Below are 21,824 nucleotides of genomic sequence, written 5' to 3' on the forward strand. Positions count from 1 at the left end.
CCCGCGCCATTGAGCTGGGAGGCCGGAGTGACGGGCGACCATAGTGAGGGCACGCCCCGGGACAGAGACCCGAACAGGTCCGGGCTATGAATTATAACCCCATCCACGGCCGGTGCTTTGTCTCCCGCCTGTGGCCCTGGCCCCCTCCGAGGGCAGCGGATGCCCGACGCAGCCCCTTCACCGCAGCGAGGGCTGCCGTGACCGGGCGCCGCCCAGAGCTCTCGTTGCCACCTGCTCCAGGGCCGAGGGGCATCGCCCTGACCCTGCCGCCACCGTCCTTCGGCCCGCGGGACCGCCAGTCCGGCCGCAGCCCCCCGTCCGCAGCGCGGCGCCCGAACTCCGACGCCCAGCCCCTCCCTCCCTCGGAAAGAAACCACACCAGGAAAATATTCGGGGTATTTTTAGCGGCTTTTAATGTGATTTCGCAGCTGGAAGCGGGAGGGGCCTCCCCGCGCCGCCCGGACCACCGCGAAGGGCCCGCCCGCCGCCGGCCGGTTGGCGCCAGCAGGGGGCGCCCGCGCGCCGCCGCCGGGGCGATGCGGCGGCCACGTCGGAGGGAGCGCGGGGCCGCCCCGCGCGGAGGGGCCCGGGGCGCGCGGGGCGAGCTGCACCCGGGCGCGCGCGAGGGGCGGCGGGGGGGGGGGGTGGGGGCGGGAAGCGGCGGGGGCCGTGCGGCTGCTGGAGCCATTAGCATGGGGCTGGCGCGGTCGAAGGCCGGGCTTGCAGCTCCCTCCCCCGCTCGAGCCCCGTCCCGGGGACGTCATGGGAGGGAGGTATAAAATTTCACCGTCGGAGCCGGGGGAGCGGTAGTGTGCGCGGGCGGGCCGGTGCGGAGCGGTGTCGGTGCGCGGACCAGGGCACGGCGGCCAGCGGAACCCACGGGCGCAGCGGACGGCCCGGCGGCAGCGCTCCCGACTGGGCGAGAAGCGCCGCGGTGCCGTGCTCCCGGGGGCCGAGAGCCGGGCACCGGGCGATGTAGGGGCGCGGGGCCCGGCGGGGGCATGAATGGTGCAGCGAGAGGGGCGGGCGCGGCGCTCCCCCCGCGGCGGCGGGGCGGCGCGGGCCCGCTGACACGTGCGGCGGCGCGGCGCGGCGGGGCGCCCCCGGCTCCGCGGGGCGCGGGGCGGCGCATGGGGAAGGAGCGCGGCGCGGCGAGGCACGGCGCCTGCCGCTTCTCCTTGCGGAGCGCTGCCAGCTCTTCCTGGAAGTCCTGAGCCGCGCACGGCGCAGTGAGTTCATGCACCTCCTCGCCAAGCCTCAGCCTGCGGGTTCTGGGGAGGCTGCCGCCAGCACACCGCCCGGTCCCCCGCGCCTTCTCGCCGCCGCCCGGGGGTCTCTCCCGGCGGCCCCCGCCGCCGCCCCCTCGCACATGAAGATGTACGTGCAAAGGGCTCTGGTGCTGCTCTCCCTGCTGAGCTTCGCTACTGTGAGCCTCTCGCTGTCCTCCTGCACCACCTTGGACCTGGACCACATCAAGAAGAAGAGGGTAGAGGCCATCCGAGGGCAGATCCTGAGCAAGCTGCGGCTCACCAGCCCCCCGGAGACCGTGGGGCCGGCCCATGTGCCCTACCAGATCCTGGCCCTCTATAACAGCACTCGGGAGCTGCTGGAGGAGATGGAGGAGGAGAAGGAAGAGAGCTGCTCTCAGGACAACACCGAATCCGAATACTATGCCAAAGAGATTCATAAATTTGACATGATCCAGGGCCTCCCCGAGCACAGTAAGTGCGGGGCTCCCCCCGTGCCGGCCGCGGTGCCACGCCCGCGGGGCAGACTGCCCGGGATACCCGGCGCGGGGGAGGGGCGGCCAGCCGGGGCCGAGGGGCGCCGGGCCCCCACGGAAGGGGCCGCTTCCCCGGCGGGGCGGAGGCGGGCGGAGGGCGCGTCTCCTGGCCGCGCTCGGGTGCGGAGGCGAGCGGGAGCCGCGGGGCGGGGGCGTTCGGGCTGGCGGCGGGACGGCGCGGGGCTCGGCTGGCAGCGGGGACCGTGGCTGGCGGGGTCCCGGGAGCGGCATCGGCCCAGGCCCCGGCCGTCCCCGGCGAGCCAAGCCTGTGCCTAGAAGCCCGTGCCTAGAGCCCTGGCATCGGGACGAGGCGGGGAAGGGAAGCCGTGCGGGTGGCGGGGCGAATCCTGCGCACCGGGCTGGGGAGACGGCGCAGGTCTGGTGTTTGGGTGACAGCAGGTAGACGACCTCCTCCCTGCTGAAGCTTCAGCGCCTGCCGCAGAGATACAGGCAACCTGTCCGGTCCGTTCAGCACCCGCACCGGCAGTAGAGAAGGTGGAGAGGCACTTGCTGAAGAGACTGCTTCTTGGAGGACACTGACGAAGGTGTTACTCAGATAGTGTGAGCATTCAGAGAGCGAGTGGAAGACAACAGGGATGCTGAGCAGGTGTAAAACAGACAGTGATGCCAAAGGGAGCCCCAAGGGAACACAACAATTGAGGAAACGTGACAGATGTTGAGCAGGTGTGGAGCAGATAATGAGCAGGCCCAGATGTGGACACTAAACAGATTCAGGTGCAGAAGCTGAGCAGATGCAAAGACAGAGACTGAGCAGACATGAACCCAAAGCAGATTGCAGATGCTGAGCACATGTAGGCACAAGCAGTCATTTTGGTTTGTTTAGGGTTCCGTGGAATTGGAAGATTGGAATTGGAAGTCATACCACTTTCCAGGGTGTTCTCCTGTGATGTTGTGCAGTCCTGGGGACAAGATTTGAACACCAGCAGTTCTGGGGAGGAGCTGTGACTTGGTGCAGGCAGTCTCAGCATGCAGTTACTGTGCCAGATTTATGTTAATCTTGACATATGATGAGCTGGAATAAACTACAGCATGGTAATGCAACAAATTTTACTTAATCTCTGGCAGACTGCACTCCATATGGTTATATGATCAGCTCCTAGCTCAGGAGACACCAAGATCCAAGGAACAGAAAGTGCAAAGGTTACCTGTATTTCAGCATTTTTGACCTGCTGAAGTGTCGTTTGTGAAATTGTAAACATATATGGGAAAACCAAGTGTCTGCAAAATAGTACAGCCACACTATACACTGGCATTTTTGGGGGAAGGAAATGGGGAAAACATAAAGCACCACAGTGGCAAATGAAGTTAGGGGTGTGGATTTGGCTAAAATTGAGGGGAAAGTGGAATGAAGAAACAGTGCGTGAAAAGGAGTGATGAGCAGGGATTGTGGCTTTGGGAAGATTCCTGTGGAAATGAATGATCCTGTCCCATGTCCCCATTGGACACTGGGAGAGTGGGTTCAAAAGACCAAGTAGTGCTGAGATTAAATGTCTGGGAGTGGGCAGTGTAGATGCCACCACCCAGAGAAAGAGGGAACTTTGAAATTTGGTGCCATTGGGAGAGACTAGCTCCAGACAGATTATGGTGTCAAGAGACATGCTCTTTTTGAAACCTGGGGAGTTTCATCGCTTACACCATGGCTGAATTTGGCCCCGTGTCTTTAGAAGTGGCTGGTGTTCAACTTTCCCATGACTCTGTCACTGTGCCAGGTGGTGATCTAAGAGCATGCTCTGAGCCAAAGCCAGTCTCCTGGGGAGGGGGGGAGGAAGGGGAGGACTACTCCACTGAAGGAACTGCAGTGATGATACAGACAAGTCTGAAATGTGTGCACACTCACACAAACTGTTCTAGCTCCAGCCAAGCATCATATTGGCTCACAGAACCCATCCTTTTCAAAGATGCAAGGCCCAAACATGAGGAGAGCTGAGGAGCAAAAATAGCAGGGGGGAGAGCCAAGTTCTCCATCCCTTTTCTGAGCTGCTTGGTGAATCACAGAATGGTCTTTTCCCCTGTGACTCGGGTACGCTGCCTAAACTAAAAGGGACTTTCTTTCAGAGAGTAATGCACTTTTGACCAGCCATTCACTTCAGGGATCTTGTAAAACTCGGGTGGATCAGACTCCCTTAACCACCGACTTGGTTATGTTCAAGCTTGGGGAGCATCTGCAATGGTGCTGCAAGTAGCTTTTTTTTTCTTACCTTCCTGAGGAAAAACAAATGCCATTTTCCAAGGCAGCTTGAGAGACAAGGCAATTAAAGTCATGGGTCACTACAGCCAAGCATCTATTCCCTCCAAACCTGCCACCTGCAGAGTTCCAGATGGATCAACTTTTTTCTCTAAAGTTATGTAGCTTTGGCATGAAACACCTTGGTGATTCAGGGGTATAATACAGAGTGAGGCAATACCTGCTCACAGACAGCCTGCCCTTCCTTCTCATCAAACTTGAGCTGCACAGCCATCAGCTTTCCTGGGGCTTGCCATAAACAACAGCTGTTTCTGCTGCATCAGCAGCATGTGGTGAGCTTGCACCTCACTTAGAGCAGTAGGAGGAAGGTGGAAGCTCCCAAAAGAACCTGATGTCTGTATCACATTATCCACACAAAGAGGCTACTGGTGTTATCATTGGTGCAGTGAACAGCTTTGGGCTGTCTGGACTCCACAGTAATAGCAGGGTCCAGTTGTGAGGATATGTCATACCAGACATAGCCTGGCATGGGTGCACAGGGTACCACAGATTCCCAGTCTCCAGGCGTGGTTACTGCCACTGAGAGTTGTGGACTGGGAGAACTCGAAGGAATATTGCCTCCAGGCTTTGTTCTGTGCTGGTGGTGAACAGATCTGGATTCCAGTGTGATTAACACACCTCAGCTGGGACTAGACCAAATTCCCTGAAAAATCCCCTTGCTGCCTCTGCCTGTGACCTTGTGCAAAAAAGTACTTTGCCCCAAAGCTGTCAAGTTTCCTGAGAGTGAAACCTGTATCCTGAACCCCCTGCTATGAGAAACAGGCTCCAGCCTCACAGGGCTCAGAGTGAAACCAGAACACAGCTCCATGTCTGCATCACAGAGGGCTTGTTCCCAGGGTGCAAAGGGAACGTGAAACTTTTAGGGAAGGGAAAAGAGCTATTCCTGTTTTCACTGGGGAAGTCTCCCAAGACCAGCACCTTGATGGTGAAGTAGGTAGAAAGCAATGTGGGGACAGCAGGTGAAATACAATAGATGTAATGTCTTACCACCATGGCTGTCTAATTTAGACAAAAACATTAAGGAGATGATAAAGCATTAGTTGTCTCTTATCAGCACTGTGCTGTAGGACCAGATTTGCAGCCTCTAAATAGATTGTCAGATAAAGCACTACTGTTGGAAACTTACTGAGCTAGGCTGACCAGTGGTCTGATGCAAAAAGGCATTTCTGATGATAATTGGGACACCCCTTACGGCCAGGCAGTCAGGTCTGAAGTGAAAGGGCAGGCTGTTAACAGCACTATTAATAGGGCTAGGCGTGCAAAGCGGCTTCGGGGGCTATTGAAACACAGTATCTGCCTAGGTCTAGGACGCAGAACGTAATCAGTGTTAGACTTCAGCTAGGAAGATGTCTTTGGGCACTTAATGAGATCTTGGGTTTAATGAGAACATGAGTTTTCTGCTGGACTTTTCTGCAGCATCAAACCTTGAATTGATCACAGGGGTGGAGTCCCCACAATAGGCATTTGTGTGTGGCTGGGAGTACTCTTTGTGTTGCGGGGTTTTTGGGCTGAGTTCGTGCCTGCAGTGGGGTCTGGTCTCCTGGGATTTGTGAACAGCCACCTCTTCAATAACAGCTAGAGACTTTCCTGTATGGGAATGCTGTTCTGTTCAGTAGTAGTAATGACAAAACCTCCTCCAATTAAAGCCCAATGTGAGCATCTGGTTAGCTTATTGAGTAAAATTTCAGCACCCTAAAAATACATCCTTGAAAACTGGCAGGGTCCTGCTTGCTGAAATTGAGTATAGCACAAGGGGAAGACCCTAATCTCCATTGATGAGCGTACATCAGTGTTGCTGAAATCAGATTCTGGTATGGGAGGTGAACCTCTGCACTGAGGTGCTGTTTCACGCTATCCTATCTTCAGAAGCTGTTTCTCAGGGGAGATAGTGATGGTGGGATCAGAAGAGGGGCCTGCAGGACTTCAGGAATGTAACTTGAAGGTTGTTCCAGCTAGGGCTTCTAGCTTATTTGTCACAGGCTGGAACTGTGTCTGGGAACAGGGGATAGTTTTTCTTTCTGTTTCTTTCTGTTTGTTTGTTTAGAAGCAACTTAAATATCAGCAGATATAAGAGCCTCCTGCTGCATTGGACAACAGTCAGAGGTCATCTGAGAGGCTCTGCAGGGCTGCAAACAAACCTGGACGTAGAGCTGCTGTGTCTTGTCTGCAGGAAGCTTTCATGATGCTAGAGCCTTGAAGTCTAACAAGTCAATAGGAGAGAAACAACAGCAACAACAAAGACTTACCTGAGACCAAAATGGTCCCATTGAAGAGTTATTTGCTCTTGAGGACTCTGTTTTGTACCTTATAGCTTTTACCTCCTCTCTTTTGAAGCATCTGTGAAATGGGTTTTTCTGTTCAGCAGGTACACATGGAAGCAGAAGATTGCTGTATTACTTCCTGCCCATGTGTGTGATCTCCACAGGCCCAGTACTATTAATGAATTCCTTCTGCAGGTCATGAGTGAGAACCAATTTTAAACCCAAGTTCTTTAAGTACACATTGGATAGTCACTGCCTTAAAGAGTCTTCAACACCTCGTGCTTTGTGTTTTTTGACACTGGGTGGCTTCCATTCTAGAAGGCAATGTCAAGGTTTGTAAAACCTAAGATTCAGCAGTAATGGGATCACTTCATACGTGGCTTCATGTCTCCATCATGAGCAGAATCACAGCATCCTCGCTGTTAGGAATAGGCCCCACTAACTGCAAGTAAGGTTGCCCCATTGCCTGGACTGGGGTTGTCATTTTGGATGCAGCCAACTCATGAGTATTAGCAACATCTGATGAGCAGAGTTAGAAGACATAATAATAAACATACTGTGGTTGATCTCTACTGATTCTGTCTTGTGGCATTGAAATAACAATGGCAGTAGTGGGAATGTTTGCAAAATGTTGCAGTGTAGGCCAAATTTGAGTGAATTTTCCTGTGTTATCTTGAGCTAGATAGCCATGCTTCACAGGTGGCAAGATGTTTGAATGACAGGTCTCTACCAGAAAGCTCTTTCTCAAACAATATTTATTGGAGATTCTGCCCCTCAGAGATGTGGTTCTCAGTGTTTCTATACTTATTTCTCCTAGATGAGTTGGGCATTTGTCCAAAAGGTGTCACCTCCAATGTGTTCCGCTTTAATGTGTCGTCAGCAGAGAAGAACAGCACCAACCTATTCCGAGCTGAGTTTCGGGTGCTGCGCGTGCCCAACCCAAGCTCCAAACGCAGTGAGCAACGCATTGAGCTCTTCCAGGTGAGTATTGTTATCACCTTCCCCAGTGTCTCAGCCCAGAATAGCTTGACTCCTTAATGGTTGTCTCAACTGATACGTGCAGAGCCAGAGAAGAGAGAGAGAGAAGAAAGTGCATGCTGCAACCCAGGTTTCTTCACCTTATGCAGTGATATGGTCACCCTCCTTTCCCTTTACAGTGTGGTGCTACCCTTTTCCCACTTGGAAGGGGAGCCCCTCATCAGTGGAGCAGCTTTGACTCTTCTGTCACATCTGCATGTGTAGGACCCTTGGCAGTTTTATTTCTTTGACTGTTGCAGTACAGTTGGTGCTAATCCAATGGATAGAACTCTCTGTCATTGATTTACCAGAAAAATAGTGCTTCCTTTCAATGTTCCCTTCAGCAGAAGCTCCCCAGAAGCACAATTCAGGCCACCTGTTAATCCATGTACTTCTCTGGAGTTTTCTTTGAACCTAGGGACTCTGACAGAATAAGGTCTGGTTCTGGCTTGGAAGTGGTAATAGGCTGAACTGGACCACCTAACAATACAGTTTAGCATCCAGGTATCACACTCCCACAGGCTGATGTCTGTCCACTTTTCTGTAAGAGTGCAGCTAAAATTGTCTTTGGGTGGTAGCTCTTGAGGATGTCCTGGAATCCAGTCTCAGAGATCAGAGCAATTCTCCACCAGATGACACAACTGACAAGGAGGTGATCTCAGAGCTTCTCCATAGGTTCAGTGGTCTGTGGAGTCAACCTGGGGTCTGCAGGAAGGAACACCTTGAATGTGCTGTGATTGTCTGAAGGGAGAAGAGATGTCAGAGCAAAGGCAGAAGGTCTCCAAACCTGAACAGCCCTGGTGCGTTTTGATACAAGTTGAAGAGTGTAGGACACCTGAAAATGCCACAGTGAGAACTCAGTAAATTGGCTTGCTGGGCAGGTGACTTGTGGCAAGATGCTGTAGTTACCACTGGTGGTTCTACTCTGAAATCCAGATCCATATTCCACAGGTGTATACAAAAACAAACCCATCCATTAAATGAATTGCCGTGAGCTTCTGCCTCTGGATGTGTGCCCCAAAACAGTTCTGAACTGAGAGAGATAGGCTGCTGAGGACATAGAAGTAAGCATTGTGTAGATCTCTGGAGTTCAAGTTGGTTGTGAAGTGTGTCCTCCTCACCTAAGCCAGGGTATTCCGGGTGTCTCACTTGCCAAGACCAACCTTCTGAATGAGTTTTTAGCAAGCTGTGGGAGAAGAAAAGACTGAAAGCTATCCCCTCCTTCTGCATGGCAGTGGTTGATTTCTTCTATTGCTCCTTCTGACACAGATCCTTCGGCCAGATGAGCACATAGCGAAGCAGCGGTACCTCAGTGGCAGGAATGTGCAGACACGGGGCTCCCCCGAGTGGCTGTCCTTCGATGTCACCGAGACCGTGCGTGAGTGGCTTCTGCACAGAGGTAGGGATCTTAGCTGGACCGGGTATTAAGGCACCCATAGAAATGGGGTCAATTTTGACAGCAATCTTTCAAAGCTGTCAATCTTTGAACTCCCCTGTTCACACAGACTACAGGTTCTTTCAGTGTGAGAACAAGCCTTCCTCCAGAGAGCTTCCTCAATGTGTGACATTTGCTAGATTCCTGGCTCTTTCCTGGAGGCCCCACCATGTAGCTTGGTGGGCTGAGTCAGAATGAGGATTCATTCTCTGGAGGAAATTCTTTACACTAAGTGCAGAAGGGACCCCTCTGCTTGTCTAAATGATCATAGAAAATTACAAATATTTTGTTTAAATTTTCATGTCTATTAGAGCAAATCTAGTAGGGGAAAAAGCAGCAAGGATCCTGGTTTATTTAGCTGTGTACAGCTTGTCAGGTATAAAGGTGAGGAAATACCAGAGGCTGACACACCTAGACAGATGGAAGCTTTAACACTGCAGAAGACATACCTCTGCCACCACTGGACAGCCCAACAGATAGTTATGGGGCAGTTCCCAGCAAGAACACTGACCCCATTCACAGCTGGAGCATACGGCATCGTGACTCACGATGGCTGGATTGGCCTCACAGATAGAAGGTGCCACTGAAGACTGGAATGCAGGTACTGGCAAGCAGCTGCTCCCTGGAAGGGTAAGCTGTGAGCTTGCAGGCTCCTCCTATTTCAAGCAATCTAAATTGTGTCCTGATGGCTGAAGTTCAGAGCTGGAACTGCAGCAAGCTCTGGGCAGGCACACTAGCTGACAAGACATCAGAGAGTATATATAGTGCTGAGGAAAAAAGGTGCTAGGTACCTTGTCAATGCCCCAGGAAGCCAGATGTTTTAATTCATGGCACAACATAAAAAAGGAGCTTTCATAAGAGTTTTATGTTCCTTTAGTCAGGCCCACACAGCATGACTGGTCCAGGAAGTTATTATGAAAGTAGACTTGCCTCTGGAAAGTCTGTGTGACTTAGACTGCTAGCACTTCAACAAAACAGGAGGTTGCAGCTGCTGAGAAAAATGCTTCCAGTGAAATTACTTGTCCATATCCAACTTGCTTATTTTCAGATTTCTCCTTCAGACACTAAGTGGAAGCCAGATAATAGGTACTGAGGATGGCAAAACTGATTTAAAAGACAACAAAAGCCAGCTTTTCAAAATACTTTTTTTCTCAGGGGAGCTCCTTGAAGCTCACAAATGCTTTTGGATGCTGAATAGCCTTAAAAAAGTAACAAGCAGCTACCCTTCTTACCTCTCCAGAATGTTCACTTTAGCAAGAGCAAGGCTTTTGGCAAAGGTGAAACTACTGGATTTTTCTTCCTATTCTTCCCAAGGCAGCTTCTGTTCCTCAACTTTGATAGCATCCCTGACTTTGAGACCAACCCACTGTCTAGGAGTTAACACAGTATCTGTAAAACTTCCTTAAAACTTCCTTATGCCAGGAGCTGTCCCAGCTGTGAAAGACTGTTTCTCACAGAGTCATCTTCTTTGCAGAGTCCAACCTTGGCCTGGAAATTAGCATACACTGTCCTTGCCATACTTTTCAGCCCAATGGGGACATCTTGGAGAATCTGCATGAAGTCCTGGAGATCAAGTTCAAAGGTGATAAAGAGCTGGGTTTGGGCAGGCCGTTGGGGAAGGGAAAGCCTCAAGCATCTAAAGAAAAAATGAGGTCTTGCTTTGTGTATTTGAGCATTTTACACTGTGTAACATTTGTCTTAAATCTGGGTTTGCATGTTCATTATATGGGTATATACACTATATATATAGGTTACAAAAAGAAGTAAGGGCAGGCTGGGTGGGTTTGCATGAGTGTCTGCAGAAAGGAATAATTTTATATTTCAGTGTCTCTCTGGGAAGTTCAACTTGATGCCTTCTCAGATTTCCACAGAGGCTCTGCTTTCCAGTTAGGGTGACTGAAACACAAGGAAGTTAGGCATCCTGTGTGAGGTGGCTCAGAGAGTCAGTGGCTTGGCTGGCCTAAGAACTAGGAACCTCCTGGCTTGCAGCCCTGGCAGCAGCCACTGGCCCCCACAGGCTCCATTTCTGAGGCTGTTCTCCAGAGTGCCAATTATCTGACATCTTCTTTAAACCATTCATCTTCCTGCCTGTCCTGGGACTCAAGCCAGGAGTGAGTGGGATGGATTAATGGCCCCACCAGCAGTTTGCAAATGGTAAAACAGGTGGCCCGAAACCCTCTATTTCAGGCCTGCGGCAGTCAAATTCATTAGAAATAAAGGGGTCCCTGTGAGGGAAGAAGTCCTGTAGTAAATGGACATGGTGCCTGAACCTGGTTCAAGAGCAAGCATGAGAGTGTTAAATGCATTGAAAGGTCTTGTTGCATCCTCCATTTCCATGCCGATTTCTTCTTTGTGGATCCTCTTTTTCTGAAGGCATTGACAGTGAGGATGACTATGGCCGTGGGGACTTGGGACGCCTGAAGAAGCAGAAAGATTTGCATAATCCCCACCTCATCTTGATGATGTTACCCCCACATCGACTGGAGAGCCCTGTGTTGGGAAGCCAGAGGAAGAAACGGGCCCTGGATACCAACTACTGTTTCCGGTAAGTGAGAAACCTGCTCCGATCCTATGCCTGAGGTGGGCGGGCCTGGCGAGACTCCATGCCACCGGGAAAGGCAGAGCCCTCCAAGGGGGTTGAGGGTCACCATGGTGCCAGAAGGGCCACTGGCCAGTTCAGCAGAGTTGCTGTGTGCATCTCGCAGAGCCACTGGTTCAAAGAGACCCGCAAGCGGCTTCCTGGAATGCAGGCTGGGCGGGGCCCCACAGCAGCCCCCTGCCAGTTGCTGGAGCAGCTGGGTGCTGCCTCGCAGGGGCGGTGGGAGAGCTGCCACTGCTGCCTCACTGTGCCGCTCCTGGTATTTGGCACACGCAGCCACCACGTCCCACCGGCACTGCTGGTACGAGTCCTGCTCAGGAAGCTGCATCTCAGAACCACATGTAAGGCCTCCCTTTAGATTCACTGTGTTTCACTGCTGTGTTTCAGGAACCTGGAGGAGAACTGCTGTGTGCGTCCTCTGTACATTGACTTCCGACAGGACCTTGGCTGGAAATGGGTCCACGAGCCGAAGGGCTACTTTGCTAACTTTTGTTCAGGCCCTTGTCCGTACCTTCGCAGCGCAGACACCACTCACAGCACGGTACATCCAGTATATTGTCCTGCCAGGGCTTGTGGCTGTGATTCCCCCTTCCTCCCTAAGTCTGATTAATATCCAGTCTCTTCAAAGCAGCATAAGCAGCTCAGATCAGCATTTGTGAAAAACATTCCAAGGAAACTGCAGAAAAAAACCTGCCTGTGCTTTCAGGCAAATCTTGACGAGAAAGATGCTGTTGTCTCTTGGGTAAGATGTGAAACAGCAGGACTGATGGTTTTAGGGTATACCTGGTAGTGGCCATAGTATTAACTGAATTGTTCACATCAAACATCAGTTTGGTTATTACCTTCTTTGTAAATTTCTCCTGCAGTTTGCACTGGACAGAGGATTTTTCTACACTCTGTGCCAGGTTGTCATGAAAAACTGTTGTGCAATGGCATGTGCCTACTGCTCCTAAAGGGGCAGCTATAACTTAAAAGTGTAGGGAAATCCATGTCCATTTCCAGAAGTGAACATACCCATTCTGTAAGATCTCCTTTCTCACAGCTGCATAAATCCTACCTGACTACAGCAGGGAGGAAATTACTAGGCAGTGAGATTTTTGAGTGAAAACTTGGCAGAAAGCAAATATCTTTAGGTAACTTAGGCATAACCTCTGGTGAGTCTTTGGGAAGAATACAGTCTAAGCCTGGCTAGAGTGGAAGGAAATAAAAGTAATAGAATAGCACAGGCATTGGAAAAGTATCAAGAGGAGAAGACAGATAAAGGATCAGACAGTCCACTGCTGAAGCAGGAAGAGGCGGAGGAAAATCCTGTGCTTCTGCCCACAGAAGACAAAAGGCAGCAATCCAGATAATGTAACAGCTCACTACCAAATTAACTTCAGATTTCACTAAAAAAGTTAGTGGGAAAAGCAGATTCAGCTGAAGAATAAATAACTTGGTAAAGATAATATTTCAGAAAAGATGCTAACATTTTCTTGACAGCTTGAGAGTCTGCATAGGAGTAAGGTTCACTGAAGCTCAAGGACTAATATCAGTGGGAACAGCTGATCTGTGGGAATGAAGAAGTGAACAGATGCTGGGCAGTAAGCACAAGACAAAGCAAGGGAATGAACAGCTTTGAAAGAGTAATGGGCATGTAGCTTTACCATCTGGTTGTCCTGAGAAGCTCTCTAGAAGGTAACTGGACTGAATCAGTGTGAGAGAAAGGAGACTTTAGAATGACTCCTAATGATCTTAAGCAAGAAAGGAAATGAGCAAGCGTTAAGGTCATAGAAGAAAACTTTAGAACAATACAGCTGCTGACAGCTTGCCAGCACTGCTTAGGAAAGACCTGACAAAAAGAAGACTTCTCTCCTGTCTAACTTGCTGTTGAGTAGTGGCCCCGGAGCACATGATACCCTGTGGTACAGCCAGGGGTACTTTGCTTAGGATCCCAGAGAGTTTGTACCACAACAACTGTGATTACATGGATCTGGATGATAGAACAGGATGTATCCTTAGCACCTCTTATCCCCAAAGACTATAAAGTAGTTAAAATACAATGTGCCAGACCCTGTCATTTATACCAGAGAAGCACTAAAGAGACCACAGTAGTGCAGGTGAGATCATGCTCACTGCTGAGAAGTGGTCACCTCTGGCAAGAAATGTGGCAACTGTTCTGTAGTGGTTACGTGGCTGCAGTGTATAGTCATCTGTGGGCTCGGGCCAGCTGGGAGGAAGAATCCAGTGGGGTCCCACAGGACACTGTCCTGGCTCCAGTATTATAGTGTAATGACTTGGAGGATGGAGTGAAGGGAGAAGGCATCAGACAGTTCAAAGCAGGGAGGGAATTGTGGATACTTGAGAGGACTGGCATCCATCCAGTGCTATCTGGAGATGTTGGTTGAAATAAGCAGCACTGATATTCTTTCTTCTGGTTTCTTTAATAGAATCCAAGACAGCATGGCCTCAGGCTGGTTACACCCAACCTTGTTAAAAGCAAAAATTGTGACACACTGCTGTACCAAATTAGAGATGAAAGGAGACAACTACTTGCACTCCTTCAACCCCTAGGCATCAGCCACAGAGAGCAAGGGTATTACAATTAGAAAAAAACCCCAAAAAACTCCTAAGAGTCAGGCCAGGACAGGTGAGACCATTTAGAAGCAGGCCATGATCAGGAAGTGATAGGGGAGTATTACTCACCTCAGGGAAATACCCTCTGATGAGCACAGTGCAAACACCTAGAGACTTGTTGACTTGGCAGCCCCTTCCTGTCCTCAACCAACTTAAATGTATTCCCGACCTTGTAACGACATTTATTTTGTTCCTGCAGGTGCTGGGTTTATATAACACGCTGAACCCTGAGGCATCTGCTTCGCCCTGCTGTGTTCCCCAGGACCTGGAGCCACTCACTATCTTGTACTATGTCGGGAGGACCCCCAAAGTGGAGCAGCTCTCCAACATGGTGGTGAAATCCTGCAAGTGCAGCTGAAAGGCCCCCTGGCCCACCCAAAGCCAAGAAAAAAAACTGTCAGCACCCACTCTCCTGCTCCCAGGCTAACACAAAGAGAACTGGGGGTCAGAGACTACGCATGCTGAGGGCCAAGTGCCAAACTTTGAGAATCTGGCAGCCCTTGGGGATTTCTTCTGGAACACTCCTTGGTCGTCTTGGCAGTGTAATGTTCCTTTTGGGAGTTACTGTGGTGACACAAAGGCCACACTCTCCAAAATGTCTGGACAGTTGGTGTGGAAGAAAAGGATAATGTGGAAGAACTGCTGTGTATTTGAATGCTGGGTGGTTGAGATGGGAAAGCAAGAGAATGAGAAAGCAGGTGAAAGGGGGAATGGAAAAGGGGAGATGTTTTCTATTCTTGCTTTAGCTATCTTAAGACCTCAGCCCTCCCCATTAGCCTGAAGTATTAAAGGTTTTCCCTGTAGGAAGAATTTTTGAAAGTTTCCTTAGAGAAGGAAAATGCACCAAGCAGGGAAGCTGCTAAGAGAAGAAATGCTCAGAGACACACTTAGACTTTTGCTCCTCAAAGCTGTGCTCCAGGAGTCCTACAGCTGAAACTGTGTCTGCCAAACCTCTTAAGTTCAGTTGACAGATCCTGGCTATTGGTTTCCAAATGCAAACTGCAAGGCTCCCAGTCAGCCTACCAAGGGTGGGCAAATACAAAGAAAGAGGGTGCTGAGTCCATTTGCAGAGGGACTGATGTCTCCATTCAGCTCTTTTACCTTCCTGGAGTTTGTAAGAGAGAGTTTTGGGGTCAGGGCAGGAGCATCTGTGGGTACCTGAATATTGGGCCTATTCATTTGTGATCTGACACACCCTGAAGACCTCTGGGCTCTTGTGGTTTGTGAGGTGCCTTGGGGTGTTCTGCACCTGTTCTGCATGATGACCTGAACTTGGTCTCACCTGCCAAGACTTAAAAAATAGTAATCTCAAAAACTTTGTAAAAAATAAATATTTGGGGGGTGGGGGGAGATGCTAATTTTTTCACAAGCAAGTTGTTTGTTGGAGGGTTAGATGATTTGCTGTTTTTAAACTGCTACTGCTGTGGCATACTCAGTCTAAAATTTTTACCCTTTCCAAAATGTTTCTTAAAAAGAACAGATAGAATTTAGGTCAGCAAGAAAATCCCAAAATGGAAATTTCTTACTAACCTCAAACTGTAGCCAGTGTATATGTGCCCTATCCCAGCCTAGTTCTTCAGACATGTACATCACTGCTGGCATCTGCTTTTGACAGATTCATATAAAGCTCCCCTCAAACATAAAACACTTTCAACAATACTGTTTAAATATCCAAGGCAATGCAGTTGCCACAGCTGACAAATGTCATATGTCCATCTGAAGATATACATGGTCTGCCAGTACAGACCTGTACATACAGGTAAATAACACACCCTTCCTCTCATGTACTGATTTGATGCTCATAAAAAAGATTACAGATGCTGCCCAGGCAAAAAATCAATGTAGTCTTTTAAATGGGCTTTTGCAGCCATAGATACTCCCAGAGGTAAAAATCTCTGGTGCTGAATGCCATGAGACTCAGAGGTTGTCTCTGACTTCCCGAAACACAGTTACTTAAAAGTCATGTTCTAGAGACCACAAAGGTTCCTCCCTGTCTCCTCCCAGTTCCTGGTCCCCAGCAACTGAGCGTAAAATGACACCTAGCTGGTTAATCGCTTGCAGCCAGGGCTCTCCACGGTCAGCTCAGAATCCAGCTCTTCCATCAAGCCCTTCACAACAGTGGCTGCTTCCCTATACCCTATGTGAGGCTGCCAAACCATGTAAACTCAAATGCCTTAATAAACCATAAACAGCCCTTCCTGCACCATCACCAACTGGATAAGGGTTAGCAAGGGTGGGTCAGTGGAGGCAGCCTGCCAAGCTGTGTGACATTTTGGCCAGGGCACACCCCAGTGCTTTTATCCTTTTCATCTGTCTGGGGCTCCCTGACCTGTGTCATAGGTGTGATGATGAAAGGTGCACCTCTGATCAGTCCTGCAGCACTACAGTTTTGCTGTGCTCTGTGCAGCTCTCCATGCCCATGCTTCCCTGCTGCCTGCCCAGGGAGGGAGCAAATAAATGCCTTATGACTACACTACCATGCTGATAGGCCAGAAATTTACTAGCTACAAGAGAGTGTGTGTGTGTGAGAAATCCAGATGCCTATTAGCATATAGGAATTCTCTCTGATCTCCTTTTAGTAGCAGCCCTAAGGGAGGTTTTGGTTTACAAGCTGCAGTCTGTTCTTTGGTCATTGTTCCTCCTGAGCCCTGGGCTGGCTTTGCTCCCCATCCAACTGAAGAGCTTCCTTGCTAATAAAGGGGGGAAGCAAAGAGGGGGAGCTGCAAAGGGTTGAGCTAGAACACTTGCACACTCAAAGTCCTGTGTGGCACTTGGAGCACATCGGAACCACCCACGGATTAACCCTGGCAGCCCCTTGAGATGGGACTGTCTTACTAACCCTTGTTCACTGATGCTCCTCAGTGACAGGAAGGCATGGCAGAAAGACCAAGCCTTTTGCCTCTAGGCAAAGGAGACAAAATGGCAATGGAAAATCAGGGATGAAGAGTCCTGGGGTAGCCAACCAGTACGGACACAGGTTCACTCTTGGGTAAAGTAATTTCTGAAATCAGACACATTTCAGTTACTGCTTTTCTGTTCAGCCTTCCATTTTCCTAGCAACATTTGAGAATTAGATTTGTGAGACAGGCTCTGAATTCATTTTCTTAAAGTAACTTTTCTAGGGGTATTTTAGCTGTAATTCAGCAACAAACTATACTAGCTACATGCGGTTTAGTAACAGATTGAATACACTCCTGGGTGAAAGTATACCAAAATAACTCAGGACACTTGTGTGAGAAGGCAGAGGGCAGTTACTATGCTGTTACTAGCTTGCAAATTGAAGAAGACAATGGGAAAGAAAAAGTGGGATCTTCATTGCCAACACTGAATACAGCTCTCAACAGTTCCCTTTTGTTATTTTCAGAAACAAACAAAAGCTGATGAAAACAATCCCAGCACAGTTTGTCTCTTTAACAAAGATCAATGGTTAGAAAGAGTGAAAAAACCTATTCTGTAGTGCCATAAGGCAGATCCTACACAGATGATCAACCAACCATCTGTGCAGTCCCCGTTTCTCTGTGGCAAACTATTATAGCATGCAAAAGGTCTAGACCTAAACTTGAACACCTTATTTTTCAGGCTGTAGTGCACTGTAGAGCTCTGAAAAGAACACTGCTTCGGTGAGTACAGAACGTACACTTACACCTCAGCAAAGAGTAGTCTTGGCAGACTAAATGAGTCTTTGTTCCCTGGGCTTTGAATTGGATGGTCTCTAGCTATCTCATTGCACTTACGTAAAGCACATCCCTGTTACCTGTTACCCTGTGTGGCCTGGGATATGCTGCTTGGTGTTTCACCTTTCCATAACCAATAGACATCAAAACACTCAGTCAGAAAGATGGACTGTGCCCCAAAGTGATAGAAGACAAACGTACCTGTCCACTCCTCTGGCAACATCACAGCTCTGTTCTGCTGGGTCCTGGGATGTCTTATGTCTCTCTGTTGTAGATATCAAATTTTCATTTTCTCAGTTCACAGATCCTTTTCTTATCTTTCTGTGCTGATCTGAAGCTTTCCTTACCTGTGACTACAATGTCCTCACCACAGCAAATATACAGGAGGTCTGGCTCAGGTTACTTTGTAAATACAATCACTACAGCCATCCCATGAAGAGGATCCATTGCAATGTCTTGGAGGCAGATGTCTTCAATATGATCTCAGGTCCAATGCAGGGCAGGCTCAGTATCACAGAGTGACCAGAATGCAGCTTTAGAGCCAGCTCCATTGTGCAGAAAAGGTTTCTTGCCCACTACAAGTGTTTCTAGTGGCATACAAAAGATCATCTCCGTAGTACTGGCTTGTCTTCTCTAATAGGTGATTGAAAGGCAATGAAATCAACCATGAAAATACAGTTTTCAATACATATGGAGTCAACAGTGTCTACACACTTGGAAAACTATACTACTTTGTGGTCTTATTGGCTGCCTATTACCTACATTAATTGTGACTTAGAGTAACAGCAGCAATTTGGATATAGTGCAAGGATGCAAATATGCCTTCTAATCCTTTAAAAATAACATCTATTATTTTTTACATTCAAAATCACTAGAAAATATTGGTAAAAAGCTGTATAAAATTACTATGTTTAGTAAAAGAACACCTGGACTTTCAGATCTCTGCTTTACCAGTATTTTCTTTTGCATACAGGGAATTAATTTAAATCCTGGTTAATTTTTTATGCAGTTCCAGAAGTGACAGATAGAAACAACAAAGCTCAGTGTCTCTTGTCCTCTCTTGAAGAGAGGCTTCAGATACAAATGCAAGATCCTTTATCATGCAACAAGTCAACAGAGAAGAGATGAGACAGTTTACTCATTATGAAATAGATTGTCTTAGAAATGAATTCTGGTGTATCAACAAGAAATACAGCAAATGAAAACTGTTAATTAATGGCTGCCGCTCTCTAAATGACAGTAATGCATTTGAGATGCCACTTACACGCATAATTTCAGAAAGAATATGGTACGGCACTTTGGATGTCACAGTGTTTCTAGGAAAGACCAATTTCCAAGATTAAAGATCTCAGTTACTTGGCTGCTTTTTAACACCCTTACATAGGGCTAGGTTTCTTAGAAAGATGCAGAGATGGTCTGAAGGCATTCAACAAATGCTGGGCCCTTTCCAGTATTGGCCTATGATTTAATGGAAAATGCACTTAGGGATAAGGAGCTTTCTATCTAGTACAGAATAATGTTTCTTTACAGTTGCAGTTTATGGCAACCCATTCCTCCCTGGCCCCACCCCCATCCCCCCACCTCCCTCCATTATTGGTTTCTCACGTCCTGCAAACTTAGTGAACAGCTTTCAGGCAGAATCTCTGTCCCCTATGCTGGTTTATGCTGATACTATTAACTTAAACCAAGCAATACCAAATGGTACCTTCTGAAGACACAGACTTATTTCTTCCCCTTTCAGGAGGGTTGTGATCTTTGTGCAGGGTGATATTCTTTGTCTCCCATTCTACTTAGCTGATTAGGCAAGATCACTGAATCATAGAATGGTTTGGGTTGGAAGGGACCTTAAAGATCATGTAGTTCCAACCCCCTACCATGGACAGGGACACCTTCCGTTAGACCATGATGCTTAGCGCTCCATCCAGCCTGGCCTTGGACATCCCCAGGGTTCCAGCATCCACATTTTCCCTGGGCAACCTGTTCCAGCGCCCCATAAACCTCACAGTAAAGAATTTTTTCCTTATATCTAATCTAAACTTACTCTCTTTCAGTTTGAATCCATTCCTCCTTGTCCTGTCACGACATGATCTTGTAAAAAGTCACTTTTTGTCTTGTAGGCTCCCTTCAGGTACTGGAAGGCCCCAGTTAGGTCACCTCTAAGCCATCTCTTTTCCAGGCTGAACAAACCCAGTTCTCTCAGTCTGTCTTCACAGAAGAGGTGCTCTATCCCTCTGATCATCTTGGTGTCCCTCCTCTGCACTCACTCCAACAGGTCTCTGTTCTTCCTGTGCTGGGGACCCCAGAGCTGTACACAGCACTCCAGGTGGGGTCTCACCAGAGCAGAACAGAGGAACCCCCTCCCTCACCCTGCTGCCCACGCTGCTTTGGATGCAGCCCAGGATACAATTGGCTCTCTGGGCTGTGAGTGCACATTGCTGGCTCATGTCCAGCCTCTCATCCACCAGCACCCCCAAGTCCTTCTCAGCAGGGCTGCTCTCAATCTGTTCATCCCCAGCCTGTGTTGCTGCTGGGTATTGCCCTGACCCAGGTGCAGCACCTTGTACTTGGCCTTGTTAAACCTCATGAGATTCCCATGGCCCCACTTCTTGAGTTTGTCCAGGTCCCTCTGGATGGCATGCCATCCTTCACGTGTGATGGAAGAAAAGGAAGAAGATACCTCATTGCTGTCCACAGGGGCCAATACAGGAAATAATTAACATGTAGGCTTAGGTGTGTTGCAGAAAGCAAAGTGGACTTCCTTTTTCTGGTCCACCAACACTCAGCCATTTCTCACTAGCTGTTTAGATATTCATTCATCAGATTCAGAAATGAGGCATTATAATAATGTATTGTGGCCAGTGCATGTACATCACTTGATGAAAGAAACCAGCTGGGTCATATCAAACCAGATTTCCTGACATTTTTCAGGAAGGATTTCTTTTTTCTCCTGAAGTTATTATCCTCTTCAGGAAGCAGACAAAACAAAGATTTGCTGTGCAGCCAGGGGCAAATCTTACAGGATTTGTGCAATGCATGTAGTGTAATGACTGGGGAATGTCTTGGTAACCATGTTCTGGCCCTTTCTTGAAACAAAAGATTTGGCCTTTTGAAGTGCTGAAACCCTCTTGCAGGTTGACTTGCTTGGGAGAAATCCACTGTTTTCAAGGATTTCTAAGAAACTTCACTTGTGGGGGAAAGCAGTAGCAGACAGTCTGATTCACAAGAGACTGAAAGACATCCAGCTTGCAACAAAGCTGCCTTGCATGGCACAATTTGACATCTGTCCCCTCAAAGGAGACTTGCTACAAAAATCTCTAAGTATGCTTCAGGATCTGAAGATCTCATTTGGATACTACCATGCTAAGTGCTCTGTCATGCTAATCTGAAGAACTGGAAACAAACAAACAGAGCAAACAAAGAGAAACAAAATAAAAGAGACGGCAATAAAATCTCAGGAAAGTGTGGTGTGGCAGCAGTTACAATGTGCTGAATACACATGTTAAATTGTCTTCATTTTTATCAACTTTACCTGCCTTCAGCAAAAGCCCTCATTCAAAAGACTGGGCCAAAATTAGGCAGAAAGAGCCACCAATCTTTATTCCTAGATAATTTTCAAAAGAAAGTTTTACTACAGATATGAAGACATGAGTTTTGTAAGTCTGTGGATAAGAAAAAAAAATCCAGGCTGGTATCACAGACAAAATATATTCCACACTGAATTTCTGGAATTAGAAATAGTGGAAAAAACACTTTCAGGAAGGAAGACAACCCCAGTTTGAATGGGGGAAGCATTATGCAACTGGAAGCATGAGTAATGTAAGTAGTGGCACCAATGGGATGCCTACAACTTCCCAGTAGATTCACAGCTCTCCATCTGCACCTTGAAGAATGGTGTATCAAGATATCCTAGGTGTATTAAATATATTATATTAAATATATCTGACACAGCATAACATTTTCAGAACATCATATAAATAAGGCAAAACCATTAGGTAAATCCTATACAATAATTACTGGAAACAGTGTGGAAAAAATCTCTTGTCATTCTTCTTCCCTAGACTCAGAAATAAACAGTTTTATAGTAGAACGAGGGAGTGATGACAGTCAAACATTTTGACTTGTCAGTGCAGAAACTTTTCAAAGACTCCCTCCTGATGTTTGACATGATAATAC

At 48.3% G+C, this 21,824-nt stretch overlaps 1 protein-coding gene across 1 annotated transcript; it reads left to right on the forward strand.

Moving 5' to 3' along the window:
• The first annotated feature begins 1,097 nt into the window (after window positions 1-1,097).
• TGFB3 (transforming growth factor beta 3) lies at window positions 1,098-18,588 on the forward strand. The gene is made up of 7 exons (XM_039552482.1): window positions 1,098-1,721; window positions 7,128-7,291; window positions 8,597-8,726; window positions 10,237-10,344; window positions 11,136-11,307; window positions 11,749-11,902; window positions 14,177-18,588. The coding sequence occupies exons 1-7, from the start codon at window positions 1,238-1,240 to the stop codon at window positions 14,333-14,335; spliced, it is 1,371 nt and encodes a 456-aa protein (XP_039408416.1). The 5' UTR covers window positions 1,098-1,237; the 3' UTR covers window positions 14,336-18,588.
• The last annotated feature ends 3,236 nt before the right edge of the window (window positions 18,589-21,824 follow it).

Source organism: Corvus cornix, chromosome 5, assembly GCF_000738735.6.
Source record: "Corvus cornix cornix isolate S_Up_H32 chromosome 5, ASM73873v5, whole genome shotgun sequence".
Classification (NCBI taxonomy): Eukaryota; Metazoa; Chordata; class Aves; order Passeriformes; family Corvidae; genus Corvus; species Corvus cornix.

Bases quoted from the DNA above. Each gene is read 5' to 3' on its own strand.
- TGFB3 (XM_039552482.1), top strand. From the start codon at position 1,238: ATGCACCTCCTCGCCAAGCCTCAGCCTGCGGGTTCTGGGGAGGCTGCC. The intron at 7,292-8,596 runs GTGAGTATTGTT...CTTCTGACACAG, and splicing joins AACGCATTGAGCTCTTCCAG to ATCCTTCGGCCAGATGAGCA. The intron at 8,727-10,236 runs GTAGGGATCTTA...TCTTCTTTGCAG, and splicing joins TGAGTGGCTTCTGCACAGAG to AGTCCAACCTTGGCCTGGAA.